This window comes from Pholis gunnellus (genome assembly GCF_910591455.1).
Source record: "Pholis gunnellus genome assembly, chromosome: 20".
Taxonomy (NCBI): domain Eukaryota; kingdom Metazoa; phylum Chordata; class Actinopteri; order Perciformes; family Pholidae; genus Pholis; species Pholis gunnellus.
In genome coordinates, this window is record NC_136547.1 from 19,884,644 (window position 1) to 19,907,687 (window position 23,044).

Genomic DNA, 23,044 nt, shown 5'->3' on the forward strand with positions numbered 1-23,044 from the left:
TTATTATATTTAAATCTATTTCTATATTAAAATGACACTTAAACACACCGACCTGCATGCAGAAGAGGCTCCTCCCACACGCTCACTTTTGGAGGATGCTGTGGTATCTTTGCCTCCTTGTGAGGACATTCGGAGCTGCCTACATATCATCAGGGTGACTTTTATCATTACACTGACTGTGTGTGTGTGTGGATATTTAGATCCACCCTTTGTTGAATTTAAACATTAAGAACAATGAGAGCAATATCTGATTTATTTAGTGTTTGGAGATGTAGAATAGAGCTCTGTGGGACCTTCAATTCCTCTGGTTTTCTCTCTTCATGCTCTCAGTGGACAGATTGGAAAACATCTGACACAGTTAATGTGGCCGGCAGATGGGGGATGAGTGTGTGTGTGTGTGTGGGGGGGGGGGGGGGGGGGGGGGGGGGGGGGGGGGGGGGGTCATCTGAGATGAAGATAACCTTTATTGATCACTCGTTAACATCAGAAACAGCAGCAGGTGTGTGTGTGTGAACATACTAAATAAAGTCTATATTATAAACATGTACCATATAAATTAAGCATATACAAAATAAAATAAAAATATAAAAACAAAAATGTAAAAAATATAAACATAAAAGCCTCAATTATCAAATTAATTTCCAGGTTTATTTAAAATTAAATACATATTCACAGAAATAAATCAAATGTATTTATTTATTTGACGAATTATATATTTTTGTATTTATTTTTAAGAATTATTTTCTGTTTACATTTATTTGTTTTTATTTATTTCAAATTTTTCAATATTAATATCAACACAATATGTATATACCTCTGAGATGTAGTACAGTAGATATGTACCTCTGAGATAGAGGACTTCCTGGTTAAAAACACATGAACCTTGTACTAATATTTCTCTCTCTCCACATCAGACCCAGCTGCCTCAACTGACCTTTGAAGAACAACAGGACTCTTCTTCTTCATCTTCATCGTCATGAGTCATCAGAGAGTCGACTGATCGAACCAGAATCCTAAAGATGACAGAGAGCCGGAGGAGGAGGGAGCCGAGAGACGCAGGACGGCAACAAAACTAGGACAAAAAGGATGGGAATGTGACTTTTTTATTTTAATGTGCTGTACGTTAAACCAAACATCCCCAAAACAAAGTCAACATTTCAATCCAGCGTAAAAACAAACAAACTTTCAGCTTCCTCAGAAAACCAATGATGGGATTGGAAGACAGCAGCGACGATTGTTGATTCACGATTATTAGTATCCAACACGACCACGATTGTCTCCTACTGACTTCTATTTTGTAAATATGGAGTTTTAAATTCAAAAGACAGCAAATAAGATTGTGTCAACCAAATCAACAACGAAGCCACAAGATTGTACACCTAAAACCAAACTGTGCGTTGGAATAGAAACGAGCCGACGTTTTTTTGGACGTCGGGAATCGAACTCACGATGACTCACCTCCACGCCGGCCTGAGCTCGGAGACGACGGAGAAGGCTCGCTTAGAGCTCAACGAGAACCCCGACACGCTGCACCAGGACATCCAGCAGGTAGGCGGCTAACGCTAGCTAAGGTTAGCATGCTAGCGGTAACTGTCACTAGTAAAAAGTACAATATTTACCTCTGAGATGTAGAAGAGTATAAAGTACATTTACCTCTGAGATGTATTATAGTAAAAAGTACAATATTTACCTCTGAGATGTAGTACAGTAAAAAGTACAATATGTACCTCTGAGATGTAGTACAGTAAGAAGTACAATAGAGCTCAATGAGACACGCTGCACCAGGACATCCAGCAGGTAGGAGGCAGCATGCTAACGGTAACTGTTGACACTCGTCCTACCGACCGAGGTCCCCGTAAACCACAAAGGTCTACTTTCTGTCAAAACTCACGGACGCTTTAGTCGGACTCTCCTGTTTTTCATGACTTTTTAAATCAGTTTGTTCCTCATAACTTCACATAATTGTTTTCTCTTTCTGACTTAATTAGAGCTTTAAAAAAATACCAATCCGTTAAAAGCATCCAATTACAGTCTGCTGAAAAGTACCAATTAATAATGAATCAAAGGACAAAAAGTCTCTAACTTAGTCTTCTGATCGGAGGACGCTCCCGATCACTGTGATTGATCCGTGTTTCTGATTGGACGCCGCTCCCGTCCTCGATCACTGTGATTGATCCGTGTTTTCTTTGATCGGAGGTGCGGGACATGATCGTGACGCGGCCCGACATCGGTTTCCTGCGGACGGACGACGACTTCATCCTCCGCTTCCTGAGAGCGAGGAAGTTCGACCAGACGGAGACCTTCAGGCTGCTGGCCCAGTACTTCCAGTTCAGACAGCAGAACCTCGACATGTTCCAGAGTTTCAAGGTCTGGGTTCAAAGAGACAGGAGGGATCACAGATGTGTCCTTGGCAAGAGGCCTTTCCTCTGAAGGCTTCAGTTCCTTCAGTTTGACTGAAAAACATCACAGAAGTTCAGAGACATGAGACCTTTTTCTGTCAGAATCCAACAGTACAGTCCATGACTCCTCTCCTGTTTCCTTTTCTCTCCTTGTTTGCTCTCCTCTCGTCTCCTTGTTTCCTCTCCCGTGTCTTTTCCTCTACTTGTGTCCCCTTGTCTTGTCTCGTCTCCTCTCCTTGTTTCCTTTCCTTTGTCCTCCTTGTTTCCTCTCATCTCCTTGTATCCGGTTGCTTTCTTTCCTCTCCTCGTTTCCTCCCATCTTGTCTCGTCATACCCCGTTTCCTTCCTTGTTTCCTCTCCATCTCCTCTTCTTTCCTCTCCTGTTTCCTTTTCTTTGCCCTCCCTGTTTCCTCTCGTCTTGTTTCGTATCCTCTCCTTTCTCGTCTCGTCTCCTCGTTTCCTCTCCTGTTTCTTTTCCTTGACTTGTTTCCTCTCATCTTGTCTCGTCTCCTTGTTTCCTTTCGTGTTTTCTCCCCTCCCCTTGTTTCCTCTGGTCTTGTCTCGTCTCCTCTTCTTGTTACGTTTTGTCTCCTTGTTCCCACTCCTGTTTCCTTTATCCTCCTTGTTTCATTTCTTTAAATAAAAGTAGCTGACATAGTTAACCCTACACCAGATTGAGATTATTTCCTTGTTTCCTTTCCTTAAATAGACACACAGTAAACTGTCCTCTATTGTTTCCTCGTTACCTTGCTTCCTTGTCTCAGGTGGACGACCCCGGCATCAAACGGGCGTTGATGGACGGTTTCCCCGGCGTGTTGGAGACTCCAGACCAACATGGCCGAAAAATACTCATCCTGTTCGCCTCCAACTGGGACCAGAGCAGGTAACACACACACACACACACACACACACACACACACACACACACACACACACACACACACACACACACACACACACACACTCTCACACACACACACACACACACACACTATTGATTGAGAACACAAAGCGCTTAATGAGTCGTTTCTGGATCAGTGTTTATTTAAGACCTGCAGCGTCACGCTCGCTTTAACTATTGATGAGCTGTTGATCCATGTGTGTTCCTCCTCCTCCTCTTCCTCCTCCTCTCCCTCCTCCTCCTCGATCAGGAACTCCTTCACAGACATCCTGCGGGCGATCCTTCTCTCTCTGGAGGTTCTGATTGAGAACCCTGAGCTCCAGATCAACGGTTTCGTCCTCATCATCGACTGGAGCAACTTCTCCTTCAAACAGGCCTCCAAGCTCACGCCCAACATCCTCAAGCTGGCCATCGAGGGCCTTCAGGTAAAACACACCTGATCAATCCTGTTACCTGTTCAGGTAACACACACCTGATCAATACTGTCACCTGTTCAGGTAACACACACCTGATCAATACTGTCACCTGTTCAGGTAACACACACCTGATCAATACTGTCACCTGTTCAGGTATCCCTTTAATCACTTCCTGTCAATCACTGGATCTTTTAATTTCTTCCTCAAATCAATAAAACTGAACTGATTACAGACTTTAACATTTTCTAATCTGCTCTCCTGTTTCCTTTCCTTTATTCTCCTCTCCTGTTTCCTTTCCTTTATTCTCCTCTCCTGTTTCCTTTCCTTTATTCTCCTCTCCTGTTTCCTTTCCCTCGTCTTGTCTCCTCTACTTCTTCCTCTCTTTTCCTTGTTTCCATCCTTTCCCCCCCCCTCTCATCTCCTCCGTTCTCCTCCTCCCCTCTGTCCTCCTTGTCTCCTCCCCTCTTTGCTCGTCTCCTCGTCTCCTCCCCTCTAGGACAGTTTCCCTGCCCGGTTTGGAGGGATCCACTTTGTGAACCAGCCGTGGTACATTCACGCCATGTACACCATCATCAAACCTTTCCTCAAGGACAAGACAAGGAAACGGGTGAAGACTCACTGTTTCCTCTTTTCTTCTTCTGTTGTTTATGAACTTTCTTCTTCTTCTTTTTACGTTTCATTGTTTCCTTTTGATTATTAACACGCTCCTCCCTTCTTTTCATCCCCTCTCCTCTCTCCCTCCTCCCCTCTCCTCCTCTCTCCTCCTGTCTCCTCTCCTCTCCTCCCTCCTCTCCTCTCTCCTCCTGTCTCCTCTCCTCCCCCTCTCCTCTCCTCCTCAGATCTTCCTGCATGGTAACAACCTGAACTCGCTCCACCAGCTCCTCCAGCCCGAGTGTCTCCCCTCAGAGTTTGGAGGAACTCTCCCTCCGTACGACATGGGGATCTGGGCCCGAACGCTGCTCGGACCGGATTACAGCGACGAGACGGAGTACACGCTGACCTACGACGCCCTGCACGTCAGGGAGGGAGGAGGAGGAGGAGGAGGAGACAAGGAGCTGATGAAGAGGTGAGGAGGAGGAGGAGGAAGAGGGGAAGGGAGGAGGGAGACAAGGAGTTGATGAAGAGGTGAGGAGGAGGAGGAGGAGGAGGGGAAGGGGAATGGAGGAGGGGGGGCAGCGAGGTGATGAAGAGGTGAGGAGGAGGAGGAGGAGGGGAAGGGGGGAGACAAGGAACTGATGAAGAGGTGATGAAGAGGTGAGGAGGGGGAGGAGGAGGGGAAGAGAGGAGGGAGACAAGGAGCTGATGAAGAGGTGAGGAGGAGGAGGAGGGGGAGGGTAAGGGAGGAGGGAGACAAGGAGCTGATGAAGAGGTGAGGAGGAGGAGGAGGAGGGGAAGAGAGGAGGGAGACAAGGAGCTGATGAAGAGGTGAGGAGGAGGAGGAGGGGGAGGGTAAGGGAGGAGGGAGACAAGGAGGTGATGAAGAGGTGAGGAGCAGGAGGAGGGGGAGGGGAAGAGAGGAGGGAGACAAGGAGCTGATGAAGAGGTGAGGAGGAGGAGGAGGGGGAGGGTAAGGGAGGAGGGAGACAAGGAGCTGATGAAGAGGTGAGGAGGAGGAGGAGGAGGGGAAGAGAGGAGGGAGACAAGGAGCTGATGAAGAGGTGAGGAGGAGGAGGAGGGGGAGGGTAAGGGAGGAGGGAGACAAGGAGGTGATGAAGAGGTGAGGAGCAGGAGGAGGGGGAGGGGAAGGGAGGAGGGAGACAAGGAGGTGATGAAGAGGTGAGGAGGAGGAGGAGGAGGAGGCGGAGGGGGAGGGAGGATGGGGGGCAGACGAGGTGATGAAGAGGTGAGGAGGAGGAGGCGGAGGGGAAGGGGGGAGGGGGGGAGACAAGGAGGTGATGAAGAGGTGAGGAGGATGAGGAGGATTTTGACAGTGATTTGCCTTTATACATAGTGTACTTTCTACTATATATTTGTATTACTCTCAAGTATTACTCTCATAAGTACTCATAAGTATTACTCTCATAAGTACTCATAAGTATTACTCTCATAAGTACTCATAAGTATTACTCTCTGTGTGTTTCAGGTCTCAGTCGGCGGTGGAACCAGGAACTCTCCGGCAAACGGACAGAGAGACCAGCACACCGCTACTGGCCCTGGACTGAACACACACACACACACACACACACACACACACACACACACACAAGAACCGTCTCTCTCACACACACACACACACACACACGTTCTCGCTCACAAACCAGCTGTGTATTAAGCCGGTGGATTTGAACTCGCGTCCTTTTAGTCCTGTTGACCTGAACTCTGACAGTGACTGAACTTCCTGTCCAACACACACACACACACACACACACACACACACACACACACACACACACACACACACACACACACACACACACACACACACAGTCTGTCTCTGAGCCGTCTAATGCCTCTCTTCAGCCGGCAGCATCTGTCCACGGATGTCTAACAACGACACACACACACACACACACACACACACTCTCTGAAGTGTGTGTGTGTGTGTGTGTGTGTCGTCGTCTTCTGCTTCAAGTTTTGTTATTTCAGTCATTCAGGAATGTTTGCGGAAACAACGCGATCACGTTCAATCAGTGAAACTTTATTTAAACCTCAGAGACGAACAGACGATTAAACATTCAGAAACATTTCAAACCGGTTCCACCAACAAGGACTCGGATGAACCAGTTAGAGCTTTTTATTGTAAATATTATTTATCAGGCTTTATTTTCTGCTTTTATTTAATTGAATCTTGTTTAATTTAGGCTTAAGTTTGAGTTTTATAAACACAAGTCATGATTTAATTCTAAAGAGAATCCTTGTTGGTGAAACCAAACGTTTATCTTTGCTGTGAATCTAAAATGTGAAGTTCGTTTCCTCAACGTATGAATCAAAATACGTCCCGATAATCTGAAAGAGAAGGAACTTCAAAGGAAAAACAAACTTCACTTTGGTAGAATCAGTTCAACTTTTTTATTTCATGTAAAAAAAATGTAAAAAAAATCACAGCTACTGTGAACAATACCTTCAAAATAAAAGCACCGTACACGTCGCCACTAAATCAGCCGAGGCTTTAAACCGGATCACATGAAAGAAACAAACGGTTCTACCGGAGTGAAAGGAGAGAAGAAGAAACCAGAGGATGCCAAATTATCACCTTTAACCTCGAAGGGAAAGATTGTTTTTATCAACGTATTATTATGAAGATTGTATATTATTGTTAATAAAGTATTATTACACTGCAAAAAATAGAACACACTTAACCGATCGTATTTAGATATTTAAAGTCTAATTATCTTCGTAGAATGTTTCAAATTCAACAACTCGTCAGGTTGAGGCTTTTACTTTGAAAATATCTGGGCGGGTTAACGTCTGTCAGGACTCGTCTTCAGGGCTTCACTCTACTAATGTATTTACTTTAATGAATGTAGACAATAAACATTTACACCAACCACACCGGGTAGTGGGCTCTTATTTTGAAAGGCACAATACTCACCGTGGTGGAGACAAGGAGAGGAGACAAGGATATGAGACGAGCAGAGGAGACAAGGAGAGGAGAGAAAGAGAAGAGAGAAAACGGAGGAGATGAAACAACGAGAGTAAAGGGGAGGAAAAAACAGGAGACAAAGAGACGAGACAAGGAGAGGAGACAAGGAGAGGAGACGAGCAGAGGAGATGAGAAAAGGAGAGGAGATGAGGTGTGAAGACGAGGAGATGAGACAAGGAGAGGAAACAACGAGAGGAAAGAGGAGGAAATGAGGAGGGAAAACAAGGAAAGGAGACAAACAGATGAGAGAAGACAAGGGGAGGACACGAGCAGAGGAGACAAGGAGAGGAGAGAAAACAGGGAGGAGACGAGGATAAAAAACAAGGAGATGAGACAAGGAGAGGAAACGATGAGAAGGGGAGGAAATGAGAGGAGCCAAGGACAGGAGACAAAGAGAAGAGAACCAGAAGAGAACCAGAAGAGAACCAGAAGAGAACAGAAGAGAACCAGAAGAGAATCAGAAGAGAACCAGAAGAGGACCAGAAGAGAACAGAAGAGAACCAGAAGAGAATCAGAAGAGAACCAGAAGAGGACCAGAAGAGAACCAGAAGAGAACCAGAAGAGAACCAGAAGAGAACCAGAGGAGAACCAGTTAATCTGGATCAAACAGAACCAGAAGAACTCTTAAAGAAACAAAAACACTTTATTTTTGTGGTTTTTATTCATTTTTAATATAAATATAAATCATCTTTAGTAACATCATGTTTCTTTGTTTTCTGTGCAAATGTGATGAAAGAAAAACTCATCAGTGGTAAAAATGAAGGCTTTCTGATTCATAAACAACAACATTATGAAAACCGTGAGAGACGCTTTAAAGTAAACATTTTAGTGTTTTTATTTTTAATATTGATCTTTTCAACACAACAGCTGCTTTCTAGTTTCTCTACATTTAAACAAACTAGAAAAAAATCTACGTTGAACCAACACTTGACCAGAACCTGGACCAGAACCAGAACCTGGACCAGAACCAGAACCAGAACCTGGACCAGAACCCTGAGGGCGGATCAGGACTAGAACTCGTACAGCATGTTTGGGTTTTGGTTAAAGGGTGAAAAGTCAAGGAGAAGTGAGGCAACAAGGAGAGGAGACGAGAAACGGAGAGGGGAGGAAACAAGGAGAGGATATGAGGAGAGGAGACAAAGGGGAGAGGAGATGAGGAGAAGAGAGAAGGAAAGGAGACAAAGGGGAAGACACAAGCAGAGGAGACAAGGAGAGGAGAGGGAACAAGGACATGAGATAGAAGGAAAGGAGGAGTCGAGCCAAGTAGAGGAGACAAGGAGAGGAACCAAAGAGAGGAGATGAGGAGAGGAACCACAGTCTGTTCAAAGTGTGATTTCTAGATGTGGAAATGTTTTGTTTCTTTGAAGGTAGAGAAACCAGAAACCAGCTGTTCTGGGCCAAAGATAAACCAGAACCCTGGACCAGAACCCTGGACCAGAACCCTGAGGGTGGATCAGGACTAGAACACGTACCGCGTGTGTTCAGGTGACGGGCTGTAAAGTCAGTAGTAACTTATTCGGTTCCTTCCTTCAGTCCGGCGGTTCGATCCTTCAACAGTTCAGTCTTTTTTATCCGCAGCAGAAGAAGAACCAGCCGCTCCGATAAGTCCGTCAGGCTCTTACCGGTCTGAGGCGGGTCCTGGTCTAAATGGGGCTCAGGTTCTGGCGCTGGTGGGCCGTGAGCTCCGGGTGCCACACGTCCACGATGAAGATGAGCCGGTAGCTGTCGGCATCCTGCCACACCTCGTGCTCAAAGGAGTCGTCGAAGACCAGCACTTTACCTTCCTCCCATTCCCTGAGGAGGAGGAGGAGGAGGAGGAGGAGGAGGAGGAGGAGGAGGAGGAGGAGAAGGAGAAGGAGGAGAAGGAGAAGAGCCAAACACACTTCCATCAATTTCAAAGTTAAAATCAGCAGACAGACATTAGACGTTAGAGCGTGTTGCTGACGGGAAGGTCGAGGGTTCGATCCCCGTACGAAGCAACTCTCTCACAGCGCTCCTAACGATGATGATGATGATGATGAAGATGATGATGAAGAGCAGTACCTGGTCTGGTCGGTGCAGCGGATCTTGCAGCCGTGTTTAGGAACCACGAGGCCGAGATGCATCCTCAGTCTGCAGTTAGTGGGTCCAGTGTGAGGCCACACATGAGTACCAGGGTGCATCACGGAGAACTTGATCTACACACACACATACACACACATATATACACACACACACACACACACACACACACACACACACACACACACACACACACACACACACACACACACACACACACACACACACACACACACACACACACACACACACACACACACACACACACACACACACGTATTAAAAAGATTAAAACTCTCAGATTATTTCTTGTTTTTACTAAAAATAATCAGATCAGTTATTTTAAGACGTTTCCTGCTTCAGAATAAAAACACATTTATTTCTAAATTCAAGCTGAGCAGACAAGGAGTGTGTGTACCTGTGTGTGTGTGTGTACCTGTATGTGTGTGTGTATGTGTGTGCGTGTGTGTACCTGTATGTGTGTGTGTGTGTGTGCGTGTGTGTACCTGTATGTGTGTACCTGCATGTGTGTGTGTGTGTACCTGTAAATGTGTGTGTGCGTGTATGTATATATGTGTCTGTGCTTATATGAACCTGTAGGTGTGAGTGTGTACCTGTATGTGTGTGTGTGTGTGTGTACCTGTGTGTGTGTGCGTGTGTGTGTACCTCTATATATGTACCTGTATATGTGTGTATGTGTGTGTGTACCTGTATGTGTGTGTGTGGGTGCGTGTGTGTACGCGTGTGTGTATGTACCTGTATGTGTGTGTATGTGTGTGTACCTGTATATGTGTACCTGTGTATGTACCTGTATGTGTATGTGTGTGTGTGTTGTGTACCTGTATGTGTGTGTGTGTGTGTACCTGTGTGTGTGTGTGTATGTACCTGTATGTGTGTGTACCTGTATGTGTGTACCTGTGTGTGTGTGTGTACCTGTATGTGTGTGTGCGTGTGTGTGTACCTGTATATGTGTACCTGTGTATGTACCTGTATGCGTGTGTATGTGTGTGTATGTGTGTGTGTACCTGTATGTGTGTACCTGTGTGTGTGTACCTGTGTGTGTGTGTGTGTGTACCTGTGTGTGTGTGTGTACCTGTATGTGTGTACCTGTGTGTGTGTGTGTGTGTGTGTGTACCTGTATGTGTGTACCTGTATGTGTGTACCTGTGTGTGTGTGTGTGTGTGTGTACCTGTGTGTGTGTGTGTGTGTACCTGTGTGTGTGTGTGTACCTGTGTGTGTGTGTGTGTGTACCTGTGTGTGTGTGTGTACCTGTGTGTGTGTGTGTGTACCTGTCCTCTCTTGCAGCCTGTGGCCTCAGTGAACCTCTCCAGCAGTGAGCAGGTCTTTGGGACGTTCTGACAGGCGTTTCCTACTTTCTTCCCTAAAAACACACAAAATACATTCAAACCTCATCAACGCTTCAGTTAACGTTCATATTTTAATGATCAATTATTATTTCATTTCTCCAAATTAGACCGACAAAGTGAGTTTGATAAATACTGATGTCTGTGCTAAATGTGTTGCATGACACATAAAAGAGCACCTTTATATATTAATGTGTTAACGTGTATGTGTGGTGTGTACCTTGTTGCCAGAGGGTGTACTGGCCCCACTCCCCCTTCTCTCTCAGGTTCTCCTCCTCAGGAACAAAGGAACCCGTCTTGTGGTCCATCACGTTCAGAGCCTCCTCTCTGATCGTCTTCCAGTTCCTCTCCAACGCCTGAGACACAAACACACGTTTATTACACTTTGATGTATTTAGGATCACATGACAGCAGCAGCATCGTTAGTTTGACACTTTTACAGATGAGAGAACTTCTTGTGTTGCTGCTCAAGAAACACTATTTGCTTACAGATAAGAATAAAGAAATGTGGATTATTGTAATACTGAGAGTATTGATAAGAGGACGAGTAGTAACGATGAGTTCCCCTGAGGCCTCGTGGAGGAGGTGAGGGGCCGACGGGTTTGCTCACCCTGACCAGGTCGCTGTACCCCGTCTCTCTGGACGTCCACCACGGCTGAGCCTTCAGTCCGTCCACGTTGTACAGAGATCTCTGCCACACGGACGCAAAGTGACCACGCTGGTGACCCAACTCATACCAGTGGTAGGCCTGGAGGAGAGGGGGAGGGAGGGAGGGAGGGAGGGAGGGAGGGAGGGACTTTGTAATCTCCAACATTTTGATTAATAACTGTAAGTTAATTACATATTTGTAACGGTTTACAGTAATAACATTTATTCTATAATTTAACTACGTTACGTAACGCGCCGTAGCGTAACGTGACGTAGCGTAACGCGACGTAGCGTAGCGTAGCGTGACTTCACTCACTCTTTCGTCTCCGACTCTCTGCAGAGCGTCGCCCAGGTGGAAATAAAAACGCCCGTCGTCTGTTCCTGGTTCACCCGACTCCAAACCCTCCTAAAGGAGACAGAAACCAGGAGATGAGGTAACAAGGAGAGGACAGGAGGACAGAAGAGGAGATGAAACAAGGTGAGAAGAGGAGGCGTGTAGAGGAAACAAGGAGAGGAGCTGAGATGAAGAGAGACAACAAGAAAATAACATTTTCTTTTTCCAATCAACACGTGAAATTAGAAGAGAAGAAGAAGAAAGATGGAGAGAAGATGAAGAGAGGAGACAAAGCTAGGAAACAAGGAGAGGAGAGGAGATGAAACATCTGCAGCTGATATTTCACTGAATCTCTTGATCTAAATAAACACATTATAGATGTATTTATACTACATATACGTAAGTGTACCTTGAGGTAGGGTATACTCTCTTCTATCTTGTTCTCTGACTTCAGGATGAAGCCGTAGTGAACTTTAGCGAAGCCGTTGATAGGAGCAACCTCCAGAACCTGTGGGGACAGACGACCAATCAGAGTCGAGGACGGGACACCACTTCAACACACACACACACACACACACACACACACACACACACACACACCTCCTCAAAGACCTTCCTGGCGCCCTTGTTGTCTCCTAGCAGCAGGTGGGCGACGCCCAGTTCGTTCTTCAGCCCGATGTCTTCTGGAAAGATCTGAACCATCTTCTCCAGCGTCGCCAGAGAGCCGCGCATCCGACCTGACGGAGAAAAACAACGGAACGAAGGTTCGACGCTGCGTTGGAAGTAACCAACAAGGTTCACGCCTGGAAAGAAGTATTTGTAGTATTTGTGTCACCCAGGAACTGCTGTCGCTCTGCTCGTCTCTTCAGCGCCGCTCTCAGGAGGTCAGAGGTCACGTCAGGAAGCTCAGCAGCTTCTCTGTAGCTGTTGATGGCTTTCTGCAGCATGTCGTTACTACGCTGCTTCTCAGCCAGGTCGTCCTCCGTCTGGAGACAACGCACGGTTAGGGGAGAGTCAGTACTGTGTGGTAGTACTGTGTGGTAGTACTGTGTGGTAGTACTGTGTGGTAGTACTGTGTGGTACCTGGGCTCTCCCGTAGAGGGCTCGGGGGCTCTGTGGATGCTGCTGCACCAGAGTCTCAAAGGCTCTCAGAGCCTCCTCCAGCTTCCCCTGATGACAGAAGTCCGGTCGTTAAAAGATTAATAAAGCGCGTTAACATCGTAAACATCTGGAAGATAATTATACAAACATCGATTGATCGGTACGTGGCGGACAGGAAGCCGTACCTTCTTACGAAGTTTTTCTGCAGCGTCGATTTCCGCTTTAATCGTTTTATCAAATTTATTCAACAGCTTTGGTTTCTTCTTCTTTGCTGGAGGACAAAGACCAGAAAAGAGAAATTAAACACAAAAGCAACTTGATATTATTCATGTATTTGTTTGAAATACTCCTCGGGGGTTCTCACCTTTTTCTTTGAGCTTCTCCTCGGCATGTTTCCCTGTTGTCCCTGTGACACAGGAGACACTTCAACATTCAATATTCACCATGTGTAGAGATCCTAGAGTCAGTGTGGACAACATGAGTGAAGAGAAGACCTTCACCGGGTCAGAAAGAGCTAAATAGATTTATTTAAATGTGTGTTTAGACATATTAGCGATCGCTCAAAGTCAAGAAAACAGAAACTAACACTCACACTTTTACTAAAGCTGAAAAACTAAAAGCTTGTTTTTCTGTACTTTGACTACAGGACGTCAACTAGTGGTGGAGTATTTCCAGAGCGTGGTATTAGTACTTTTTATTTGTTCTGAATACTTCTCAGTGAGAAGAAACTTTAGATTACAAACCCTGAAGACGGTCAAGCTGTCATCCCTCTGCTAACCACTAGATGGTGCTGTTTTACTGCTGCGTTACGTTTATATTGTCTTTGAGCAGCTTGACAAATGTTTCATGAACAATTAAATAACCTGGATAGTGTGTGTGTGTGTGTGTGTGTGTGTGTGTGCTCACCCTCTGCCTCCTTCGGTGTGTCGCTCTGTGGTTCTGGTTCTACTGGTGGTTCTGACTGGTTCTCTGCTTCCACAACTGGCTCTGACGGATAGAAGAACATTTCATGTGTTTACACGTCTAGAACACTTCCAGAACGAAACACCTTCTGTCCTCAGACGTGTGCTGCTGATGTAGATTCAAGATATTTAGACAACGTACCTGATTCTTGTGTGAGCTTGGAGCTCGTCAAGTGTTGTCCAGAGTCGGCTACAGAACAAACAGAAACACCATATCAAGGCTCATCGTTCAGATCACAAGACGTATTATCAGAGCAATCATTGACATCAGTGATAACGCTGGATAATATTCATATCCAGAGCTGCAAAACAAGCTTCATCTCTTTTATTGTGCTTCAATATTGAGGGGTCGAGACCAAGACAAGACCAAGACTTTGAGGGGTCGAGACCAAGACAAGACCAAGACTTTGAGGGGTCGAGACCAAGACGAGACCAAGACTTTGAGGGGTTGAGACCAAGACAAGACCAAGACTTTGAGGGGTCGAGACCAAGACGAGACCAAGACTTTGAGGGGTCGAGACTGAGTCAGGACCAAGACTTTGAGGGGTCGAGACCAAGACAAGACCAAGACTTTGAGGGGTCGAGACCAAGACTTTGAGGGGTCGAGACCAAGACAAGACCAAGACTTTGAGGGGTCGAGACCAAGACGAGACCAAGACTTTGAGGGGTCGAGACTGAGTCAAGACCAAGACTTTGAGGGGTCGAGACTGAGTCAAGACCAAGACTTTGAGGGGTTGAGACCAAGACAAGACCAAGACTTTGAGGGGTCGAGACCAAGACGAGACCAAGACTTTGAGGGGTCGAGACTGAGTCAAGACCAAGACTTTGAGGGGTCGAGACTGAGTCAAGACCAAGACTTTGAGGGGTTGAGACCAAGACAAGACCAAGACTTTGAGGGGTCGAGACCAAGACGAGACCAAGACTTTGAGGGGTCGAGACTGAGTCAAGACCAAGACTTTGAGGGGTCGAGACCAAGACGAGACCAAGACTTTGAGGGGTCGAGACTGAGTCAAGACCAAGACTTTGAGGGGTCGAGACCAAGTCAAGACCAAGACTTTGAGGGGTCGAGACCAAGACGAGACCAAGACTTTGAGGGGTTTTAACCCTGACAGTGAGTCTGACTCACCTTGACTCTCCTCTGGAAGCCGCTCCTCCACCAGAACTGCAACAGGAAACAGAAATAATCCGTTCAGTGTACTCTAATAACAATACTACTGTGTCGTTACTATTACTACAATGTGGACTGTAGATAATAAATCGCATCCTGTATTTAAATGTCTCACCTCCAGTTGTGTCGATGGTTTCAGCTTGATCCTCTGAAATAAGATTAAAAAAGTGAATTATTATGAAAACTATGAAGTTTTATTGAAAGCAGCGGACAGAAGAGACTTTACTCACCATGTGGATGTAGGCTGTCTCGAGGATCATCTGGAACAGACAGTTACTCTGTAAATGTACTGTCATTTGAGGTACTTGTACTTTTGAACATTTTACATGCTACTTTATACTTTTCCTCTTCTACATCTCAGAGACGTAATTATTGTACTTTTTATGTTTGAATGTTCAATCAATACTTTTACTTTAAGTACTTTAACCACTTTTTATTTCAGTAAGGTTTTGAATACAGGGCTTATATTTGTAGTGGAGTATTTTCACAGTGTGGTATTAGTACTTTTACTACAGTAAAGTATCTGAATACTTCCTCCACCGCTGAAGAACATGAAATAAAACACTGTATAGCTGACCTGGAACAAAGTCCTCTTCCACCAATGGAGGGAGAGGGACGGCAGCTAGAAATGCCAAGACACACAGGTTAAAACACACACACACACACACACACACACACACACACACACACACACACACACACACACACACACACACACACACACACACACACACACACACACACACACACACACACACACACACACACACACACACCATCAAGTAATCAGTAACATTAGTCCTGCAGCAGACAAACAGGAAGTGAGTGAGCAGACTCAGGTGACGTTTGAGACTCCAAACAAACAGAGAAACAACACGCAGACAGCTTCACGTCCAACAACAGCCGCAGAGCCGCTAAACTATCTGCAGGACCAACCTTGGATGTCAGACTCCACATCGTAAGATCTAGAGACTGGATCAGACACAGACAGGTAAATAAGTTACCTTTGTGACATCATCACGTCAGCTGATCACACAGGTTGAAGCACAGTGAGGAGCAGGCAGCAGGTAACATTCAGACGTCACAGGAAAAGGTATTCAGCATTCATTTAACAAGCGTCTGCTATCCACACGACATGGACACAAGTATGTGGACACCTGAGAACTGTTCATTAAGTCCTCTGGTTGTATAGAAGTCTATGAGAAAATGACTCTACTTCTCTCTTGATTTATTACCTCAGTAAACATTGTAAACATGAGTTTATGGTCTCAATCTCTAGTTTCAAGTCTTCTTCAATACAGCATGATGTTCATTTAGTAAATGATGGTCCATTTAGAGTCAAACAGACCATAAAGCAGGGGATGCTTTAGGGGCGGGGCTACACAGTGATTGACAGGATGCGACCTGTATGTTACTCTGCGTTATTCGGTCCGGCTGTTGTCCCCTGTTTTCGTTTTACAGCTTTAACCCTTTCACAGTGTTTTCACTTCATGAAAGTTAATTGGAACATTTTGTATCGACTCAAAATATCTTATCAGCGTTCGGTTGGAGCTCCAACCTCTCAAGCCACTTTTGGTTGACAAAAACCAAGATGGCAACGGTCAAAATACAAGACGGCGGTAAGAGGTGCTGAATGGGGTTGAGGTCAAGTTCTCCCACAACAAACTGGGGAAAACCATTTCTTCATGAAGTTGGCTTTGTGCACCTAAGAAAGGGTTGTCGAACACTGTTGTTGTCTAGATATATCTAAATGATCACTGAGTGCTGTAGCATTAAGATTTCCCTTCATGAAATCTAAAATATCAGAATCATCATTTAGTAAGTTTTCACATGTCTTAAGAAGTTAAGAATATTAACTATAAAATACAGATTTACAAGATAAATCAGAAGTAAAACTACGGGAACAGACTCTGACCTAAAGTAGACTCAAATATCTGGACAGGTGTCCACAGAGTTTAGTCCATTCAGAGCTCCTGATGAAGCAAATCAGCTGAAGAGCATCGAGGAGGAAATGAGTAGCATTCAATCATCACAGCAGCTCAGAGAGCATCTAAATACAAACACACATTCACTTCTGCTCTTCTTCATCAGTTAGTGAGAACAACATGTTCCTCCTCACTCAGCTGCCACAATGCAGACACATACCTTCATCATCATCATCATCGTCGTGGACGGATGACGGGCCGCTCTCTGAGGACGTCAAACAAAGCAGAAATAATGTTCGGATTAAAATAACAGAATGAGAAGCACTACATTTCCCACAATGCTTTGCATTTGGTATTTGGGACCATTTATTGAAAGCAAAGGAAAAGAATGCACATACATTAAAAACATATGCGCCACAAAACACACCTGTCTCACTGGTTGGGGTTTCGGTCGACGTGGCTCGTGTTGGCTCCGCCCCCTGTCGCTCTGCAGCTTGCTGATTGGTTGTTTCAGCCGGACGCTTGCTGGTCTCTTCTGGTTTTTAAAAGCAGATGTATAATATATTTAATAACGTTTCAACCAAAAATAAATAGCTGTAAACTCCATGGATTGATCTTGTAATTGTTGTTGAATCATTTAATAATGTCTTCGTTGTTCAGGTGGAACCGATGAAAGTTTGCTTGATGAATTATCTGAGCGATGAATTGAGTTGATTTAAAGCCTCAGTGTGTCCGGGTGGAGCTGCTTTGTTGGTGTAACGCGGTCGTCTTAGCTAACGTTCTGCAGACACACCCTCAGCTCGACTGTCACGTTTCTACCGTGTGTGTGTGTGTGTGTGTGTGTGTGTGAGATCATTTCCTCACCTGTTTTCTCAGGTGAATCTCCCACACGTGGTCTCTCTGCAGACTTCAGCCCTGTTCAGTGGAATATGAGGTTAAAGTGAAAACAGTGTTTTTACCAAAAGTGCTTCCTTAGTTTGGGATACATAGAAACTATAGACAGTAAATACCTCATTATATCAAACAGTTCAGTGCAGCAGCGTTAAATAAAGAGCTTCTGCTCAAACGTTTGATGAAAAGGCTGACGGTACATATAGTGTGTGTGTGGTTTTACATTCATCACACGTTTTACCAAACAACTACCATCATCACTGTCGTCCTGACGTTGAATCAGAACGATATATCCGTCTGTGTTCACCCACAACTCTACGATGCCTCATACTAGTACACAGAAACTATGTACAAGTATACGAGTATAAACCAGATGGTCCAAACAATAACTACGCTGCCGTATTTACGCCTTTATGACGTCGTGTTGAGTGTCGATGGAGCTGCTACAACGTTAGCTTAGCATAGCACCGATCGATCCAGACTCCACTCAGAAAACAAGCATTTTAAAAGTTGTTTACTTGTCGTCTTGAGGAGAGAACGAAGAAAACATGAATTCAGACTTTTCACAAAACCTGCATCGTTGCGTCGTTATTTCAGCATCTTTCTTATCTGTTTATTGCAGTGAAATCTCAGCTGAATCTGTTTATTTTGGGCTGTGTATTTTCATACGGCTGCGGCGAACCAGCCGACGTGTGGCTTGTTAAATACAGTGAAAGCTCCTCCTGATGATGTTATGAACTCAGACAAGAGATACCAGAGAATGAACACAATTACAGGAACAACTGAGTAAAACAGTAGCTCTCTGGATTAATATTGAAACTTTCCCAGAACATTTGACTCAACGTGATAATTATTAACTTGCGACGTGAAAGAAACAGTCGAGACAGGAAACCTTTTCTTTCCGACACTGGAGCTTTTTAAATGTGCCCAAACTTAAACAATGCTAATGATATTTTGTATGTGATGAAGAAGACATAAAAACAGCATGAGAAGGATCATTAATACATAAACGTACACTGCCTCATGGAGAACGGTGGGAGTTTAAATCTAAAACCAACATTTATTCGTCTCGTGTCTCAGGAGTTACAGAAGCCTGATTATATTTCTTGGGAAGGAAACACGAGCTGAGAAGACGAACGAGTGAAGAGGAGGAAGCCGTGGTGGAGAGAGATAACGTTGAGCAGAGGAAGAGGAGGATGTTCTTTAAACTGTGGAACACACTTTAGAAAAGAGGTTTACACTTCAGGCCACATTTCACCAACAAGGAAGACACAACTTATCTCAATTTAGATTTATTCAACGAAGACTTTCTCACATTTTGAAGGAAAACAACAAAAATCTGAGTTAAAGACATTAAAAAAAACACAACAAATGAAACTCTCAAGTAAGCTCTGTAAAAGAATCCCTGCATCATGTAAGACGACACTATTAACCTTTAACTCAATATCAAAGGCCACAGGATTATTTTCATTTCAGCTTTGTATCTTCATCCCTCCAAAGTAAATCCTGATGACAGACTTTGTATTAAATCTGCATTTATTTAAAACTATTCAGAGAACCAATGAGAGGCTGGCATCATGAGATAAGACAGCGTCCTCTACTTCCTCTCAGATTTACATGTTTTCTTCACCAAAATAAAAGATCTTCTATAGTTACATCAAACCAAACTGAAGCAAGACGCTTCCAACAGACAAACAGCAGGAAGAAATCTGAGTGTTTCTAAAGAATATTACACTTTTTTACTCTTCTTTTGTGACTTTTTACCTAAAAAACACATTTCAGGATTTTCAAGATTTCTTTCCATATTTTAAGTACCTAAAACTGACATCATCACCCTAAAGAAAAACACAAAATACTTAGTTTAAATAGTGATTCATTGGATTTGTTTTTACTAAATCAACGTTGAATTCTTTCAAACTGGACATTTCTTTTGACAGTCGTCGTTGGAGTGTCGAGGAAATGCAGATATTTAATATTTTTTTTTAAAGTTATTTACTACATAAGTGTCAAAGCCTAATGTACCCAAACTTAGACAATGCCAAAGTCATTGTCAACAAAAAACTAAAAGAAAGTTCAATTCTGAGAACTAAACTCTCTGCAGCAGCAGAATATATCAGAACAATCAGCAGAAAGTCACCATTGATATAAATGGTAATTTGTTTCGGAGTTAAGCTAATGTCATCAATAAAAAACAAACAAACATGGCGGACCATTTGCCAACAGGAGCTAGCGTTAGCACAGCTTTTGCATCCAAATGTAAGTAAATGTTTGTCTAATATGAAGCATTTGTAGGACAGATGGCAACCAACATGTCTCGCTATCCAGATACTTGAATCGTCGTCTACGTCTCTGGTAGAGACCTGTCAATCACTGTGTAGCCCCGCCCCTAAAGCATCCCCTGCTTTATGGTCTGTGTGACTCTAAATGGACCATCATTTACTAAATGAACATCATGCTGTATTGAAGAAGACTTGAAACTAGAGATTGAGACCATAAACTCATGTTTACAATGTTTACTGAGGTAATAAATCAAGAGAGAAGTAGAGTCATTTTCTCATAGACTTCTATACAACCAGAGGAGTCGCCCCCTGGTGGACACTAGAGAGAATGCAGCTTTAACACGCTTTGGCTTCACTTGTCAGACCCGGAGGTTGCCGCCTTACTTAAAACAATCGCTTAACAATTGCTAATTAAGCTGAGGTAATGCTAACTGGAGTTAACTTAACTCCATTGACCTCTATGGTAAGTAGCTAGCGGGCTAGCCAGCTTTGGAGCTGCTTTGAGTTACCCGATTTTCAGATCAGAATTAAATCCAATCCAACCAATACAATCCTATGAGATCATTTTGAAATACCGGCCCCAGGTAGCTACACTAGCTAAGCACGTCTTTACAAATACCCACATTTATTGACGACTACATTTACAGTTAGTTTGTTTCTTTCTGTAAAGGACTAAACTAAAAATACTAAAAATAATGTAAAAATAAGTGTCCAGTGCGACGTGAAACAGAAAATAAACAAGGAAATTGCCAGCCTATACCTTTAATATTTAGACCTTTTTCCAGAATATTTACTTAATAGCAAAAAAATTACGTGATAAAAGCAAGAACAAATTTGATATTCAATTCTTAGGATTTACAGCTAATGTACTGTCCTCTAAAACCTCCTTACTCTATCAAATGAGGATTCACCTGCAAGATTTCACACGTTAGCTTCAACTGTTTTAGCACCATTTATAGGAGTATCTTAGATCCACAGAGTTATTTCTTCTTCCCGCCGGCGGCCATCTTTTCCTGCACCACGCTCTTCTCCCTCCTGACCGCCGACGCACTCGTTCGGTTGCTTTTCTCCTCCAAAGTTTTCATCTGGGAAGCGTTTGATTTCCTCTCCGGGAGTTCTGGTTTCTTCGTTTCTACCTTCGCCAGCCTCTCCGCCTCCATCTTGACCCGAGCAGCTTTCTCTCTGGCGAGCTTCAGCCTCTCCATCCTTTCCTTCTCCATCCTCACCTGTTCAATTCTCTCCTTCTCCCGGGCGATTCTCTCTCTTTCCTTCGCCAGTCGTTCTCTCTCCATCCTCGCCTTTTGTTCTCGTGCAACTCTTTCCTTCTCTAATCTCTCCTTCTCCTGAGCAATTCTTGCCTTTTCCCTGGCGATGCGTTCCCTCTCCATCCTCTCTTTCTCTCTGGCTACTTTTTCTCTTTCCTTAGTAATTCGTTCCCTCTCCAGCTTTTCTTTTTCGGCTCTTTCTTTGGCCATTCGTTCCCTCTCCATCTTTTCTTTTTCAGCTCTTTCTTTAGCCATTCGTTCCCTCTCCAACTTTTCTTTTTCAGCTCTTTCTTTGGCCATTCGTTCCCTCTCCAGCTTTTCTTTTTCAGCTCTTTCTTTGGCCATTCGTTCCCTCTCCAGCTTTTCTTTTTCAGCTCTTTCTTTGGCCATTCGTTCCCTCTCCAGCTTTTCTTTTTCAGCTCTTTCTTTGGCCATTCGTTCCCTCTCCAGCTTTTCTTTTTCAGCTCTTTCTTTGGCCATTCGTTCCCTCTCCAGCTTTTCTTTTTCAGCTCTTTCTTTGGCCATTCGTTCCCTCTCCAGCTTTTCTTTTTCAGCTCTTTCTTTGGCCATTCGTTCCCTCTCCAGCTTTTCTTTTTCAGCTCTTTCTTTGGCCATTCGTTCCCTCTCCAGCTTTTCTTTTTCAGCTCTTTCTTTGGCCATTCGTTCCATCTCCAGCCTCTCTTTTTCAGCTCTTTCTATGGCCATTCGTTCCCTCTCCAGCTTTTCTTTTTCAGCTCTTTCTTTGGCCATTCGTTCCATCTCCAGCCTCTCTTTTTCAGCTCTTTCTATGGCCATTCGTTCCCTCTCCAGCTTTTCTTTTTCAGCCCTTTCTCGCTCCATCCTCTCATTCTCCCTTGCAATTCTCTCCCTTTCTTTGGCGATGCGTTCCGTCTCCAGCTTTTCTTTTTCAGCTCTTTCTTTGGCCATTCGTTCCGTCTCTAATCTTTCTTTTTCAGCTCTTTCTTTGGCCATTCGTTCCCTCTCCAGCGTTTCCTTTTCAGCCCTTTCTTTAACGATGCGTTCCATCTCCAGCTTTTCTTTTTCAGCTCTTTCTTTGGCCATCCTCTCCCTTTCTAACTGTTCCTTCTCCCTCTCCATCCTCTCCTTTTCGGCCCTCTCTTGTTCTTTGGCCAATCTCTCCATCTCTTGCTTCTCTTTTTCGGCCCTTTCTCGAGCCAACCGCTCTTTCTCAGCTTTCTCCTTCGCTTCCTTCTCCATCCTTTCCTTCTCAGCTTTCTCCTTCGCTTCCTTCTCCATCGTTTCCTTCTCAGCTTTCTCCTTCGCTTCCTTCTCCATCCTTTCCTTCTCATTCTTCTCCTTCGCTTCCTTCTCCATCCTTTCCTTCTCAGCCTTCTCCTTCTCCATCCTTTCCTTCTCAGCCTTCTCCGCCTGCTTCCTCCTCTCCTCCCTCATCTGCTCCTGTGCAGCCTCCAGCGTCTTCATCTTCAGCGCCCAGGACTTCTCCTTCTCCTCCTCCTCTTCGGCGAGGAAGGCCCTGATCTCAGCCAGGGCGATGCGAGCGATCCTCTTGGCCTCCATCTTCTCGTGGATCATCCTAAGCTCCTCCCTCAGAGCGGAGCGAAGCCGGGCTCCTCTGACGGGACGGTCTGAGGTTTTGGATTCAAGGTGGAACTTTAAAGTGCAGTGTGGATGTGATTCACAGTTATGACTTGAAACACGCCATCGACTTGTTAACGTGATCACACAAAACAACACGGGAGGTGTTCAATTCAATTCATTTAGTTGA

The 23,044-nt window shown here is 44.5% G+C and overlaps 2 protein-coding genes across 9 annotated transcripts in view; one reads left to right on the forward strand and one right to left on the reverse strand.

Annotated features, from left to right (window-relative positions):
- Nucleotides 1–1,449: 1,449 nt before the first annotated feature.
- LOC306712212 (clavesin-1-like) lies at nucleotides 1,450–5,878 on the forward strand (the record flags this gene model as incomplete). Its single annotated transcript, XM_079181387.1, has 7 exons — nucleotides 1,450–1,548; nucleotides 2,197–2,367; nucleotides 3,164–3,282; nucleotides 3,551–3,725; nucleotides 4,213–4,323; nucleotides 4,556–4,782; nucleotides 5,800–5,878. 7 exons carry the CDS (start codon nucleotides 1,450–1,452, stop codon nucleotides 5,876–5,878), a joined length of 981 nt encoding a protein of 326 aa, XP_079037513.1.
- Nucleotides 5,879–7,959: 2,081 nt separating this feature from the next.
- Nucleotides 7,960–23,044, reverse strand: part of unm_hu7910 (un-named hu7910) — a 28,319-nt gene continuing 13,234 nt past the window's right edge. For 3 of the 8 annotated variants that reach the window (XM_079181375.1, XM_079181374.1, XM_079181371.1), the window contains 22 exons: nucleotides 17,727–17,777; nucleotides 17,290–17,397; nucleotides 17,083–17,127; nucleotides 15,874–15,909; nucleotides 15,515–15,559; nucleotides 15,168–15,197; nucleotides 15,053–15,085; nucleotides 14,896–14,931; nucleotides 13,912–13,959; nucleotides 13,714–13,794; nucleotides 13,172–13,213; nucleotides 12,993–13,078; nucleotides 12,790–12,876; nucleotides 12,542–12,692; nucleotides 12,307–12,443; nucleotides 12,116–12,214; nucleotides 11,689–11,778; nucleotides 11,335–11,472; nucleotides 10,945–11,080; nucleotides 10,650–10,741; nucleotides 9,343–9,476; nucleotides 7,960–9,093 (listed from right to left, as the gene is read on the reverse strand). In XM_079181375.1, the coding sequence (XP_079037501.1) occupies nucleotides 8,943–9,093; nucleotides 9,343–9,476; nucleotides 10,650–10,741; nucleotides 10,945–11,080; nucleotides 11,335–11,472; nucleotides 11,689–11,778; nucleotides 12,116–12,214; nucleotides 12,307–12,443; nucleotides 12,542–12,692; nucleotides 12,790–12,876; nucleotides 12,993–13,078; nucleotides 13,172–13,213; nucleotides 13,714–13,794; nucleotides 13,912–13,959; nucleotides 14,896–14,931; nucleotides 15,053–15,085; nucleotides 15,168–15,197; nucleotides 15,515–15,559; nucleotides 15,874–15,909; nucleotides 17,083–17,127; nucleotides 17,290–17,397; nucleotides 17,727–17,777 (1,856 nt within the window). In that variant the 3' untranslated portion in view covers nucleotides 7,960–8,942. Of the gene's footprint in view, nucleotides 9,094–9,342; nucleotides 9,477–10,649; nucleotides 10,742–10,944; nucleotides 11,081–11,334; nucleotides 11,473–11,688; nucleotides 11,779–12,115; nucleotides 12,215–12,306; nucleotides 12,444–12,541; nucleotides 12,693–12,789; nucleotides 12,877–12,992; nucleotides 13,079–13,171; nucleotides 13,214–13,713; nucleotides 13,795–13,911; nucleotides 13,960–14,895; nucleotides 14,932–15,052; nucleotides 15,086–15,167; nucleotides 15,198–15,514; nucleotides 15,560–15,873; nucleotides 15,910–17,082; nucleotides 17,128–17,289; nucleotides 17,398–17,726; nucleotides 17,778–18,806; nucleotides 22,905–23,044 lie in introns of those variants that run through there. The other 5 variants (XM_079181369.1, XM_079181373.1, XM_079181370.1 and 2 more) reach the window with 3 other exon arrangements.